We start from the raw sequence: 14,393 nt of genomic DNA on the forward strand, positions 1-14,393 counted from the left end.
TCATCTTCTCTGTTTTTCTTCTTCTCAACCCGCGCTAGGGTTTTTTGCGTTTCTCACTTCGCTTTCTACTTCTCCCTCTTCCTCTTCTTCGCCTGGACCTTTCTTTCTTCTTCCCTTCCTCTGTTTTTCACCGAACCATTCATCATTCCCTCTTCTTCCGTTCATCTGACCTTTTCTTTCCTCCATTGCAGTTACCTCGCAATGGCTCGCTTGAAGCAAACTGCTCGCATCGTTGCCTCCTCCTCTGGTGCACAGCCTTCAGCAAGTGCACCAGCGTCACCTCCACCTGATGCAGCTCCCTATCAGGACTATGCCAAGGTCTACGACTGGGCTCCCCTGGCATTGCTGGCCGAAACTTCCACTCAACTACCTAAAGGCCATCTCAAGACCCTTCTGAGCAACGACCCTGATGAGCCCTCTTGCGCCATCGACAGGGAGAACGACTTCAACGTTCGTATACGCATTCCTCCTCGAGGGATGCCAATCTGTGTGGACGATAGGGCTACCAATGGGGTGCCCTTCACCTTCATATATTCCGCCATCTTCAAAAGGTTGAAGTTGCGCTTGCCCTTCACCTTCTTTGAGAAGGAGCTGATGATGGAGCTGAACGTAGCCCCTTGCCAACTCCACCCGAATGCCTGGGCTTTCATACGGGCATTCGAGATCCTCTGCAACTACTTTGGGCACAACGCCTCAGTAGACGTCTTCCTACATTTCTTCGAGGCGAAGAACCCTGGGGATAGGTCATGGGTCAGCCTGAATGGAGTTGCTGGACGAGTGATCTTGGGCCTGTACCAGCAATCGTTCAAAGATTGGAAGGGCAGGTTCTACATGATCTCTGCTACTCAGCAAAGCCCAACGCTGCTCGAGGGGTTTCCCCTCTATTGGGTTCCTGGAGTCGAGTTTAAGAAACCCCGGGGCCTTGAAGCCATGGCCCCCTACGAGCGCGAGCTGTGTAGGTTGCTCCTAGGGGCAAAATATTGTTGAAGATTAAACCCAACAAATATAACTCGGCCCTTCTCATCAAACACGAGTTTGACGTGGTGTCTCTGAAGAAGTACATAGGTAGGTTCTTCTTCCTGCACCCCTTAGAATACTTGCACACCCTCATGCATACTTGCATAACATTTTATCAACTTGCATAATTATGCCATCTAACTCTTCTTTTTACCCTTGATGCAGACATGACTTCAGGGAAAGATAGGAGGAGGGCATTACTGAAGCTTCCCCATTGCAGCTCCCCCTCTCTCGGTCGCGCCAGCTGAAGGCCTCGAGCCAGAGAAGAAAAGAAGAAGGCTAGTAAAGGCCTTTCCCACAACTGTGGCGGTCGCTGCTGATCCTACCCACTCAACCGAGGAGGAGAGTTTTGGATCTCCTCTCATACATCGCAAGAAGAAACACCAAGAGGTTGGGGGGGCTTCGTCTCTCAGGCCTGAGGAAATTGAAGTGGTACAGATCGAGGAGGGTTCACCCCCACCTCCTCCTACCCAACCTGCCTCAGCACCAACTTTCTCTCCCTCCCCTCAGCGCCTACCATCTCCGACGCCTCAAACTCTGTCTCCAACATCACTTCCACCTGCACCCCCAGCGGGCCAAGCTATTGGTCAACCCACTCCTCCTGCTGGGAATGATTATGCCCATTCAGGGGGTCTCTCAAGACTTCCTGCATCACCACCACCGCCAACCTCTGCTGCTATTGCTGAAGGTGGTGAGGTCAGCTCACAGCCAAGCAGCTCTGGCGCTAGCAATGAGAATTTCAGTCGGGTCATTGCCTTGGTCTGACATTTCATACGCAACCGTGAGCTTCTCGAGTGGAGTGGGCAGGAGGTGGACATGCACTTGGCCAAGCAGATAGTGCTTTCCCTAGAGTTTTCCACCCAGCACCGCAAGCAATTAGTCCTGGAGAAGAGGATCAAGGAGCTTGAGCACGACAAGGAGTCACTGCAGAGTGACTTTGAGGCTGCCCAAGGGTCCGTAGACCTGATGAGGGACATGGTGGAGAAGTCCAGGAAAGAGTACCTATCGCAGGTCCAAGAGACCATCAAGACTGAGATTTTGATGGGACAAGCTGTCAACGCTCTGGACAGCGAAGTGGTGGAGCTGAGGAGCAAGGTAATCAACTTGGAGGCTGAGACTTCCTTCCTACGCCAACTGAACTCACAACTAGCGGGGGATCTCAAGTCCACCAAGGAGGAGGCCACTAAAGGGGGGAGGAAACTTGAGAAGGCAGTGGACGAGCTTTCTGCGATAAAGGTCGAGCTTGCCAAAGCAAAGGGCAAACTGGGAGAAGCTGCCTCTTCCATTGCTTCCCTCACCATTGAGAAGAACGCCTTGGAGACGTCAAAGCAAAAGCTGGAAGCTGACAACGCCGAACTTATGAACGTGGGTGCTGACGCCCTTGCTGATGAGTTCGAGTTGGCATTCGAGCAGATTCGTTGCGTTCTTCCTGACGTGGACCAATCGCAGTTCAGCATCTACCACGAAGTGGTAGATGGCAAGCTCATTCCTCCTTCTTAAGTTTTCTTCTTGTCATTTCATATTTCTGCATAATTCCTGTACTTGAAACTTGTGTAAACCTTTGGTGTGAATACATACTTGTTTCAGCTATATGCTTCTTCTCTCGTACCTTCTTAAGCTTCACCTTTCTTTTTGCACACGACTAACTGTTAACTAGCTTAGGTTTAGCGCGATCTGTACTCTTTGATCTTGGCCTCTACCTTGATCACGACTAACTACTCCCTTAGCTTTGTCTTTAACAGTTCTTATGCATAGCTTCGTGCTAGACAACTGACTAGGCATAGCCTGGCTGCTTCGGCTTGTTGTGTAAGAACTTGTTTGGAAAAGCTTCCTCCGACAAGGCACTACGCACTAGCATCCACCGACAACTCATCAGTCATCGTTCTTCGGTCTTCACCTTGCTTCTTCGTCGCTCTAGCGCTAAGTGCATAGAGGACTTTGACATCGATCGTCAGAAGTGATGCCTTGATTGGGGGAAGAAGAGTGTTTCTCGATAGCCCCTCTTATCTTCCCCAAGGTCATCAACCTTGAGCGGATCGGGTCGTTCTTTCCCTTCATCACTCCTGGGGTGAGAAGGGTTTAAACTAAGGGCTTTACTGGGCCAATATTGGTATATGCCAAGTGGGTAAGGACGTTTGTCGAAATCCTTCCTTTCCCTCTTTTGGTCTTACTAGCACCCCTGGCTTTTCGAACCCTAGTCGCTTGCACTCACACCTGGGGTGAGGAGGACTTAGATTAGCGCCCATATTCGCGCCTAGGGCGAATAAGGCCTAACCGATCACCTACACTCGCGCCTGGGGCGAGGAGGATTTTAACTCGAAAACTCTCGCACACTTGATATGCTGATAATCTTTTCATTGGGTGGCCTCGTTAAAAACCCTCCTTAGGGAAAAGAGTGCCCCCTTATCTGTTCAACTGTTTTCATTTTATACACTAATTGTGTCTTTAGCGCGAGAACGCAACTACTTTACAACTTAACTGAAATAAAATTTCAAGTGGGTGGCGTTCCACGTTCTGGGGATTGCTCCTCCCTCCAGAGTTTCCAGCCGATAAGCTCCATTCTCTAATGCCTCAACCACTCTGTATGGACCTGTCCACTTTGGAAACAACTTGTTTTCCATCTCATTCTTATGCGCCTTTCTCATCACCAGATCACCTTCCTGGAAGCACCTGAGCCTCACCTTGGAGTTGTGCCTCCGTTCTACTCTTCTCTTGACGGCTTCAGCACTAACTCTGGCTTCTTCTCGCACTTCGTCCAGTAGGTCGAGATTCACCTTTCGCTCTTCGTTGGATTCTTCGGCAATGAAATTCAAAAACCTGGGGGAGCTCTCCTATATCTCCACGGGAATCATAGCATCTGTCCCGTAGACAAGGCTAAAGGGTGTCTCATGGGTGCTGGACTGTGAAGTGGTATGGTAGGACCATACGATTCTAGGGACCTCCTCTGCCCATTTTCCTTTAGCTTTCTCTAGTCTTCGCTTCAGCCCCCTGAGCAGTACTCGGTTGGCTGACTCCACCTGCCCATTGGTTTGTGGGTGTTCCACCGAGGCGAAAACCTGTTGTATCTTTAACTCCTCGCACATCTTCCTTAGCTGATGACTTGTGAACTGGGTGCCATTGTCGGAGACCAGCCTATTGGGTACTCCGAAACAGCAGACAATGTTCTTCCAGACAAAGTGCTCGACTTTCTGTGCGGTGATGTGCGCGACTGGTTCTGCCTCCACCCACTTGGTGAAATACTCGATGGCCACGATGAGGAACTTCATCTGCCTTATCGCCAGGGGAAAGGGTCCTAGGATGTCGATTCCCCATGTGTGAAATGGCCATGGGCTATGGATGGACTTCAACTCCTCGAATTGTACACTTGAAGTACCTGGTTTTCTGACACGAACGCTCGCGGTACCTTCAAGGTTTCCTGAATGACGATCCTCTGTTTTCCCCCCTTGCCTGAGCTGGCCAGCTTGGCAAGCAGGTCTGCTCTGGCATTTTGCTCTCTCGGCACATGAATTAGTTCAAACTCGGTGAAGGACGTCTTCAGGAGCCGTACGTATTCCAGGTAAGCTGCCATCTGGGGATCTTTCGCCTGGAACTCCCCTGTAACTTGCCCGGTGACTAGCAAAGAGTCACTCTTGGCAACCAGACTTCTTGCTCCCATTTCTCTTGCTAGCAACATTCCTGCGATCAGGGCTTCATACTCCGCCTGATTGTTGCTAGCTTTGAAGGCAAAGCGGAGGGACTGCTCGATCAGCACTCCGTTCGGGCCTTCCAAAATGATCCCAGCGCCGCTCCCCTGCTGATTGGAAGAGCCATCCACTGATAATACCCATCGGAAGTCTAACCCTTCTGAAGGTGTCGTGACCGACGACAGCTTGACCACAAAGTCGGCGAACACCTGCCCCTTTATCGGTCATCGGGGCTCGTACTGAATGTCGAACTCTGACAATTCCACCGCCCACTTGACCATCCTTCCCGCTACGTCTGGTTTCTTTAGCACCTTTTCGATGGGCAGATCTGTCATTACCACCACTGTGAAGCTGTGGAAATAATGCCTGAGTCTTCTTGCTGAAAATACTACCGTCAGGGCAGCCTTCTCGAGGGCTTGGTACCTTGTTTCAGGGCCTTGCAGTACCTTACTCACAAAGTACACAGGCCTCTGGACCTGATCTTGCTCTTGCACCAGGACTGAACTGACTGCTCTCTCCGTCACAGCAAAGTATAGATGAAGAGGGGTGCCCACTTGTGGTTTACGCAAGACCGGTGGGCTTGCCAGGTACTCCTTCAACTTGATGAAGGCTTCCTCGCACTCCTGTGTCCAGAGGAATCTGCTGTTGCGCTTAAGACACTGGAAGTACGGATGACCTTTCTCCCCTCCAGCGGACATAAACCAGGATAATGCTGCCAGCCGACCGGTGAGTTGTTGCACCTCCTTCACCGTCGTTGGACTCCTCATTGCCACGATTGCTGCGCATTTCTCTGGATTAGCCTCGATTCCACGCTCTGTCAGGAGGAAACCCAAGAACTTCCCTGCCTCCACGCCGAAAATACATTTCTCAGGGTTGAGCTTCAACCTGTACCTGGCGATGGTGGTGAATAATTCCTCCAGATCGGCCACGTGATGCTCCTTCTCTCGGGATGTGACCACCATGTCATCTACATATGCATGCACGTTTCTTCTGAGCATAGGCGAGAGCACCCTATCCATAAGTCGCTGATAGGTAGCCCCCGCATTCTTCAGCCCGAACGGCATTACCTTGTAGCAGTAGCAAGACCGTTCAGTCATGAATGCTGTCTTGCATTCATCCCTGGGGTGCATTCTGATCTGGTTGTATCCTGAGAATGCATCCAAGAAACTGAGTAGCTTCCCCCCTGATGCGCTATCCACCAGAGCGTCTATACTGGGTAGAGGGTAGGAATCTTTGGGGCATGCCTTGTTGAGGTCAGGGAAGTCCACGCACATCCTCCACTTGCCGTTTGGCTTCTGAACCAGTACCACGTTCGCTAGCCACTCTAGGTACTGGATCTCCCTGATGTGCCCTGCGGCCAGGAGCTTTTGCGCTTCGTTGTGGATAACTTTCCTCTTCTCTTCGTTGAACTTCCTTCGCCTCTGACGCACAGGTCAGACTTTAGGATCCATCGACAGGCGATGGCAAAGGAAGTCAGGGTCGATTCCTGGCATGTCAGATGCTGACCATGCGAACGCGCCCATGTGCTTCTCGATCACCCCGGCGATCAGCCCTCGTTCTTCTTCGCCGAGCGATCCTCCCAACTTGAACTTTTTCCCCTTTATATCTACTTCTACCCACCCCTCAGCTGGGTGGGGTCTTCTCTCGCTGGCGATGACCGCCCTCGCGATCCCTGACTCGCGAGGAGTGATCATGCCCTCCTCCTCTGCTTCCACCTGAGCTACCTGGGAGCCCTCCCAGCGTAGCAGCCTCCATCTCCTGATCGCCACGCGTTCCCCTAACCACCGATCGCTCTTCGAGCACACCTGGTGGTGGTGTTGAGGTGACATGGCATATGCTCCTTTTCTGTCTGAGGCTGTTCATATAACAGCGCCTAGCCTCAGCCTGATCTGACTTGATGGTTATTACGGTCCCCTCCATCGACGGCAGCTTCAGCTTCATGTGCCTCGTCGATGGCACAGCACCCAACCTATTGAGTGTTGGCCTTCCCAGCAAGATGTTGTACGCAGAAGGGGCGTTCACCACCAAGTACCTTATCTTTTCGGTGCGGGCTGTTTTTCCATCGGTGAACGTCGTCCTCAGCTCAATGTACCCCCGCACCTCTACCTGATCCCCTGCAAAGCCGTAAAGACATCCGGTATACGGCCTTAGTTGATCGGGGGACAGCTGCAACTTGTTGAACATCGGCCAGAACATGACGTCTGCCGATCTCCCTTGGTCCACGAGCACTCTGTGCACTCTCCTTCCTGCTGTGATGAGGGAGATGACCACAGGATCGTTGTCGTGCGGTATAACGTCCCGTAGATCAGCTTTCTTGAAAGTGATATCTACCTCGGGGAAATGGCCCTCGTCCACCGAGTCCACGGCCATTACCGATCGAGCATACCTTCTTCTTTGTGATGCGGTGCATCCCCCACCGGAGAAGCCCCCCGCAATCGTCTGCACCTCCCCATGCACAGGGATTTCATGCTGCTGTTCTCCTGCCTGGGCCCCCGATGCGCGATCACCCTACGCCTCCCGCAGGTAATCTGCCAGGAACCCAGACTTCACCAACTCCGCCAGCTGGTGTCCCAACGCCAAGCAGGAGTGGAGTGTGTGACCAAAGGCTTGGTGAAACTCACACCACTCGTTCTTTTTCCTCCCTAGTACCTTGTCTGTCTCCTCTGGTACTCGGAGTCTCGCGGCTATGGCAGGAAGGGCGATCAGATCCGCCAACCCTACCATGAAATCGTATCTTGGGGGTGCATTATTCTCCCTTGCACGCCCCCTGCCCTGGTCCTTCCTGGGTGCATAAGGGCGAGGTTTCCCCTGCACCTTCTTTCCCTCCTTTGCCTCATGCACCCTCGTGTGCTGTTGTTGCTTCCCCTGTCCTCCACGCGGCTTCAGCGGTGCAACACTTCCTCTTTTCTCAGAAACCTCTGTCTCTGCCACTATGTGTGCCACCGCGCGTCGCCGGATCTCTGCAAAGGTGCTGGGATGGCTACTGATGAGCGACTCACTGAAGGGACCAGGCAGCACTCCCTTTTTAAACGCATGCACCAACATATCCTCGTCCTTGCTGGGCAATCTAACCACTTGTGCTCCGAAGCGGTTGAGGTAGTCTTTCAGCGACTCACCTTGATATTGGCGTACATCGAACAGATCGTACGACACCATTGAAGGTGCTCTGTTAACGATGTACTGCTCAGTGAAAAGCTTCGAAAACTGATGGAAGGACGTGATATGACCCTCTGGCAGACTCACGAACCATTCCATGGCGATTCCACTCAATGTACTCATGAACATCTTGCAATACACGGCATCTGAGCCCCCAGACAACATCATCTGAGTGTGGAACGCCGTCAGATGCGCTTCTGGATCTTCTACCCCTGTGAACGACGCCTTCACTCCCACTAGGTTGGGAGGTACCATGGTTTGCATGATTTCAGGGGAGAATGGCATAGGGAACGCTCTCGGAGGCGATGGTGGCATTGACATCCCTTCTCCAACTGCGCGTTCCTTCTACGTCTGTAACGTCCTTCTCAGCTCCTCATTAACGCGATTCAGCTCATCATTCCTACTCTGCGATGCAGCCAACTCCGCCTGCATCTTCTCTTGTTCAACTCTCGACGCTGCGACACTGTCCTGCAGCGCACGCATCATCTCCAGGACCTACGCCATTGTCACAGCTCCTTCCTCAGCAGATGGCACAGGTGATGTTTGTCTTGTTCTCCTCATTTTCTCAGCAAAAACTCAGCAAAACTTTGAGAAAATTCAGAAACTTTGGTGTGGATGGGACCACTAGGGGTGGCAAAGCGGGCTGGCCCGCCCCGCTTTGGCCCGCAAAATGCGGGCCAGTTTTCGTGACCCGCCCCGCATGCGGGCTGGCCCGCGGGCTTGCGGGCTGGCCCGCATAACTTTTATAAATAAAATATTATATATAGATGTAATATGAAATTATGAATTAATCCAACCTGCGGTGTACTAGAAAGTATGACAAACAAATACTCCTCACAAATTCTGAAATTGATTGTATAAGGTGGCCAAAAAACAAATACACATCATCAATAGTTTACAAGAGATTTGATGAACTCAAAAACAACACTGAATAAATAAGCAACAATTAACAATCAAGAGCAGTTATCACATCAAACACTTGTTATGCAGTTGCTATTATGTCATCTTCTTCCACTTCAAGAACATTAGATGCAACCTTAGAAGAGCTTTCATCTTCTACTTTTTGATAATTATAATCTTTTCCATCATCTGCATACATTTGAACAATGACAATGAAAGAATGAATTTACCCTCAAAAAATCCATGCTTCCAAAAATAATACAATAACAATAGAATTGGTTAAAATAAATAAATTACCTTCAGAAAATCCATGCTTCCAACTAGAAGTACAAATAATTGCTTCCACATTTTCAGGCAAAAGAGAATTCCTATACTTGTTAAGAATTCGAGAACCAATGCTAAATGCAGATTCTGATGCAACTGTGGTTATCCGAAAAACGTTGACTATTATTTTTCCACCACTCTAACACATCCATATGCTCCAAAAAATCAAAATCCAAAGTTGGCTCATTCAAATAAGTGTCAAGTTGTGTTTTTCCACTTTGATTAGCTACTTGAAGCTTGCGCATTTTTAATTCCTATTATAGATGTAATAAGTTAGTAACATGGGGCAAGTACAACAAAAACTAAAAAATGAACTGAAGTACATTCAAGTAAGCAACTTACATAAAAAAGACTTGGTTTAGAAGTAGATGGGGATGAAGATTGTCCTTGCTTACACTTTAGAGTATTTGATGTTGTTGCTCTCAAACCTTTGCTAGAATATTCGGCAAAAAGTTTGTATAATTTTTGCTTGATGTTTTCCAATTTCAACTCCCAAGTCAATGAATCAATTTTTTCAAAGCAAAAACTCAATGTTTCTAACTTCATCCTTGGGTCTAAAATTGCACCAAATGCAAGTACAACACTATATTCATCCCAATATTTTTGAAATTTGACTATCATCAATTCAGCCATATTCTTAATTAGTGCATCTTCATCTTTCACATTTTCTATCAACAAGCTTTGAATTTTCCAAACTTGTAAAAAATACAAGTTGGAAGTTGGATAACTTGTAGCAGAAATCAAGGTAGTGATATCATAAAAGGGTAACAAGAACTTACAAATTTTTTCTGCTCTCTGCCAATCTTCCTCTGAAGGGCAATATTTATAAGATTCATCAACCAAGTGCAAACTTCCAAAAACACGTTGATATTTAAGAGCACTTTGAAGCATCAAGTAAGTTGAGTTCCACCTTGTAGGGACATCAAGACACAAACCACATGATGCATCAATATCACTAAACTTTTCCAGACATTGTTTGAATTTCACCATTCTACTCTCTGAACCCCTCACATATTTGATCCTATTTCTAATTTGGTTCAAAGCCTCACCAAGCACCTTTAGTCCTTCTTGAACAATTAAATTTAATATATGTGCACAACAACGAACATGAAAGAATTCACCACCACATATCAAACCGTTTTGTAAAAGAAGTTGGCTTCTTAGAGTATTTTGGAGAACATCATTAGTAGAAGCATTATCCAAAGTGATAGAAAATATTTTTTTCTCTAATCCCCAATCTTGTAAAAAATCATAAATTTTCTTAGACAACTCAAAACCTGTATGGGGGGGCGGCATATGACAAAAGTTGAGTAGCTTGCTATTTAACTTCCAATTTAGGTCAACAAAATGAGCAGTCAATGATATGAAACCTTCAGTATTAATAGATGTCCATAAATCAGAAGTTAAGCATATCCTACTAGGAATAGAAACAAGCAATTCCTTAAGCACTGTCTTTTCTTTTATATACATTCTCCCAATATCAGCCTTAACAGTGTTCCTAGAAATCATAATTGCATCAGGACACAAGTAGCTTATCCAAGTCCTAAGTTCGGGATACTCAACAAATTTATAAGGCAAATTATGTCTAATAACTAGATTAGACAACAATTCACGATGAACAACTTGATCTATCTTTTTTCCTTTCAACTTTCCCTGCATATCTAAAATCATTTGACCCACATCTTCAGTTTTTCTTTTATCACATTTCATAATATGACGATTTAAATGAGAAGTGCCATATTTTCTTCCACCAGTTAGATATATTCTATTGCAACTATTGCACCTTGCCCTTTCTTTTCCATCTTTATCCACCCCAATCTTAGTAAAGTACTTCCAACAATTAGAGGTGGTAGTCTTATCCCTTTTCTTTTTGTCACCTTCAACAGTTTCAGATTGATTTTCAAAATCATCTTTCTCAATTTCATTTTCACATTCGGGAATATTAATATCCTCTTCTTCAGCCATTCCAATTTCAAAATTAAGATCCTGATTAATTAATAGCATAAACATAAGAACCTATCTAAATATAACCATAGATACAAAGAGATAAATGCAACATAACCAACATGATGTAGAATTTAAAAATTACCCCAAAGCAGAAAGTTGTCACCTACAAAGCCAATACGATAACAAATACAAACAAGTTGTTGCTCCACAAATCTTGAATGACTAAAATCCTAAAACTGCAGAAAAAAAGTAATGGAAAAAAAAAATTCTCATGAGTAAAAATGGCAGTTGCAGATGGTGGAAGGTTAAGGAGGAAGAGATAGAACCTGGAGGAAGACGGTGGTGGAGGGCGATAGTCGCAGATTGGTGTTGGCGATGGAGGACGACGAAAATTGACAGTGGTGGAGGCGACGGTCGCAGATTGGTGTTGCCGGTGGAGGACGACGAAAACTAACGGTGGTGTTCGTGGAGGAAGAATGGCAGCGACTGGCGGTGGAGGACGGCGAAAGCAGTGGTGTTCGTGGAGGAAGAATGGCAGCGACTGGCGGTAGAGGACGGCGAAACAGTGGTGTTCGTGGAGGAAGAATGGCAGCGACTGGCGGGGCGGTGGAGGACGGCGAAAACAAACAATGGTGTTCGTGGAGGAAGAGAGGCATGACGGCAGCTTTGCGGTTGCAGATGCTTGCTGTTTGTATTTTTTAGGGTTTCAAATTGAATGTGTGTGAATGAATTTGGGGGAAAAAAAAAGGGCACCAGCAGAGCAGCACATGCACAACACACATCAGTTTTCACATAAGCGGGTTGGCGGGTCAGCCCGCCCCGCCCCGTCGTAAGCCCGCACGGGCCACGGGTTATGCGGGGCGGGCTTAAGTGGGTTGGCGGGTCAGAAAAGGGAACCCGCCCCGCGTTTTTTGGTGCGGGCTGCGGGCCGGCCCGCGCGGCCCGCCCCGTTTTGCCACCCCTAGGGACCACGATTCACATGGGCCCCACGGTGGGCACCAAATGATCCTGTCGCCAACTCCAACGTGGAGGAATCGCTTTGTCGCTTCCTTACCCCGCCTATGCAACTGTGCTATCCGCAAGAGTGCTCGTAGAACCTTCTCCAGGAACTTCAAACGCAACCTGCAAAACACACAGACAGCGCCTCTGGCGGCCGTTTGAACTCCGACGCTCAAGTTAGGTCACATAATCACCAAAAAAAATAATGTGTATCTATCTCTCTCTGATTCTCTCTTTTTATTCTCTCTCTGTGTCTGTGCCTAACAGAATTCTGCTACGCTATTCTCTGCGTGTGTCAGAATTCTGTTATGCTTTTGTGCGAAAACGTACCACAATCAGTGAAGACGTGGGTGTCTGCGTTTTCTGTGTGTACCTTTCACGACACGGAGTGCACCTTTATCTTGGCCGCGCCCCTTTCAGATGCTGCCACGTGGAGGCATGCAACTCACATCTAACCGTACACGTGCCACTACCTGAAGGGCTCTTAGCGCATCTCTTTGTGCGCCTAAGTTATTCCCTTGCGGAGTAACTTAGCGCGCTTCTTCCATCTGGGTAAATCGAACACTCCCAGGAGAACGCCAGGTGTGGCTGGACTAGGCACACTCACCAAGCATTGCTCTCTGCATACACGATTTCCCCTTCACGATGTCAGACACGTAATGGGTTAAGAGAGTCACTAATCACTGAATGGTTTACTAACTCCCTCAGGCCACTCTCGTGCACGATTCTACCGGCGAGGAGCTCCTCTTTCTCTGAGGTATGATCATGTGAGGTCCATGCGTAACGCTCTCGCTGGGAATCTCAGTCCCAGTTTAACTGCGTGTAACATGAAACCCCGATGACCATGCACCCGATGAATGATCGGTGCTCTATTGCTTCTCGCGTTCTCCCCCGGGTGTTTATCTTGGAACTGATCTGTCGGTGGCCACTCGGTTACTGACCACCGATCACCATACCGGGTGATCTCCTCCCTGATTTCTCCGCCACCTGATCCACGTGTCACCCTGCGGGTGGTCCACGTGGTTATCTGCTGCTGACGTCATCGACTACCGATGACCGACCGGATCATATATAAACAACCGATTAAAATGCATTTTCAATCGGTTAAAATTTTGTAAACAATTTATGTATCATTGTTTGATTACTTTCCTTAATTTCTTATATGTGACTGTTTGATAAAGGTTCATTCTTATTCAATCTTTGCGAAAAAAATTTATAAACAATTCACCCCCCCCCTCTCTTGTTTAAGCCATCAATTCTTACAACTCTTATTAACCGCACCCACAAGACAGCCAATCTCGGAACAGTTAAAGTTACCCCGATTAGCCACTCCAATAAGGCGATTAAACTCGAAACATTTACAGTTACTTCGATTAGCCTCACCCATAAGACGACCTAACTTAGAATAGTTACAATTACTCTGATTAGTCGTACCCATAAGAAGGCCTAACTCAGAGCAGATACAATTACTCTGATTAGCCGCACCCAAAAGACAACCGAACTCGGAAAAGTTACACTTGCGTCGATTAGGCGAACCCATAAGACGACCTTACTTAGAATAGTTAAAGTTAATCCGATTAGCCCCACTCGTAAGACAACCTAACTCGGAACAAATATGAGTAGTCACACCCATAAGACGACCTAACACGGAACAATTACAGTTAGTCCGATTAGCTGCACCCATAAGATAGCCTAATGACCTTACTTAGAATAATTACAGTTAATTCGATTAGCCACACCTGTAGGACGGCCTAACTCGGAACAAATATGATTAGCCGCACCCACAAGACGACCGAACTTAGAATACATACAATTACTTCGATTAGTCGCACCCATAAGACGACCTAACACAGAACAATTACAGTTACTCCGATTACCCACACCCATAAGACGACAGAACTCGAAATAGTTACTATTAGTTTGATTTGTCACTCCCATAAGACGACCTAACTCATAATAGTTAATTTTACTCCGATTAGCGCCACCCATAAGACAACCTAACTTGGAACACATACAGTTATTTTGATGGGTCGCACCCTAAAGAAGACCTAACTTAGAAAAGTTACAATACTTTGATTATCCGCACTCACAAGAATGCCTAACTCGGAATAGTTACACTTACTCCGATTAGCCGCACCCATAAGACGACCTAACTCGGAACAGTTATAACTACTTCGATTAGCTGTACCCAATATAAAATCTAACTTAGACCAGTTACAGTTACTCCAGTAAGCCTCACCCGTAAGATGGCCTAACTCGGAACAAATACAGTTACTATGATTAGCCACACCCATAAGACGATCGAACATGGAATACTTAGAGTAACTTCGATTAGCTGCACCCATAAGACGACCTAACACGGAACAA

The 14,393-nt window shown here is 47.5% G+C and overlaps 3 protein-coding genes and 1 long non-coding RNA gene across 4 annotated transcripts; 2 read left to right on the top strand and 2 right to left on the bottom strand.

Moving 5' to 3' along the window:
* The first annotated feature begins 201 nt into the window (after positions 1-201).
* On the top strand, positions 202-1,782 carry LOC137817699 (pistil-specific extensin-like protein). The gene is made up of 2 exons (XM_068620944.1): positions 202-487; positions 1,238-1,782. Exons 1-2 carry the CDS (start codon positions 202-204, stop codon positions 1,780-1,782), a joined length of 831 nt encoding a protein of 276 aa, XP_068477045.1.
* Positions 1,783-1,833: 51 nt separating this feature from the next.
* LOC137817701 (uncharacterized) lies at positions 1,834-2,517 on the top strand. The gene has a single exon (XM_068620945.1). It carries the CDS (start codon positions 1,834-1,836, stop codon positions 2,515-2,517), a length of 684 nt encoding a protein of 227 aa, XP_068477046.1.
* Positions 2,518-7,208: 4,691 nt separating this feature from the next.
* On the bottom strand, positions 7,209-8,111 carry LOC137817702 (uncharacterized). The gene is made up of 2 exons (XM_068620946.1): positions 7,817-8,111; positions 7,209-7,660 (listed from the first exon to the last, which is right to left on the bottom strand). The coding sequence occupies exons 1-2, from the start codon at positions 8,109-8,111 to the stop codon at positions 7,209-7,211; spliced, it is 747 nt and encodes a 248-aa protein (XP_068477047.1).
* Positions 8,112-8,729: 618 nt separating this feature from the next.
* Positions 8,730-10,020, bottom strand: LOC137817700 (uncharacterized). Its single transcript, XR_011082011.1, has 3 exons — positions 9,423-10,020; positions 9,054-9,334; positions 8,730-8,945 (listed from the first exon to the last, which is right to left on the bottom strand). It is a non-coding gene; the product is annotated as an uncharacterized lncRNA (long non-coding RNA).
* Positions 10,021-14,393: the final 4,373 nt, after the last annotated feature.

This window comes from Phaseolus vulgaris, unplaced genomic scaffold (genome assembly GCF_000499845.2).
Source record: "Phaseolus vulgaris cultivar G19833 unplaced genomic scaffold, P. vulgaris v2.0 scaffold_785, whole genome shotgun sequence".
NCBI classification, from domain to species: Eukaryota; Viridiplantae; Streptophyta; class Magnoliopsida; order Fabales; family Fabaceae; genus Phaseolus; species Phaseolus vulgaris.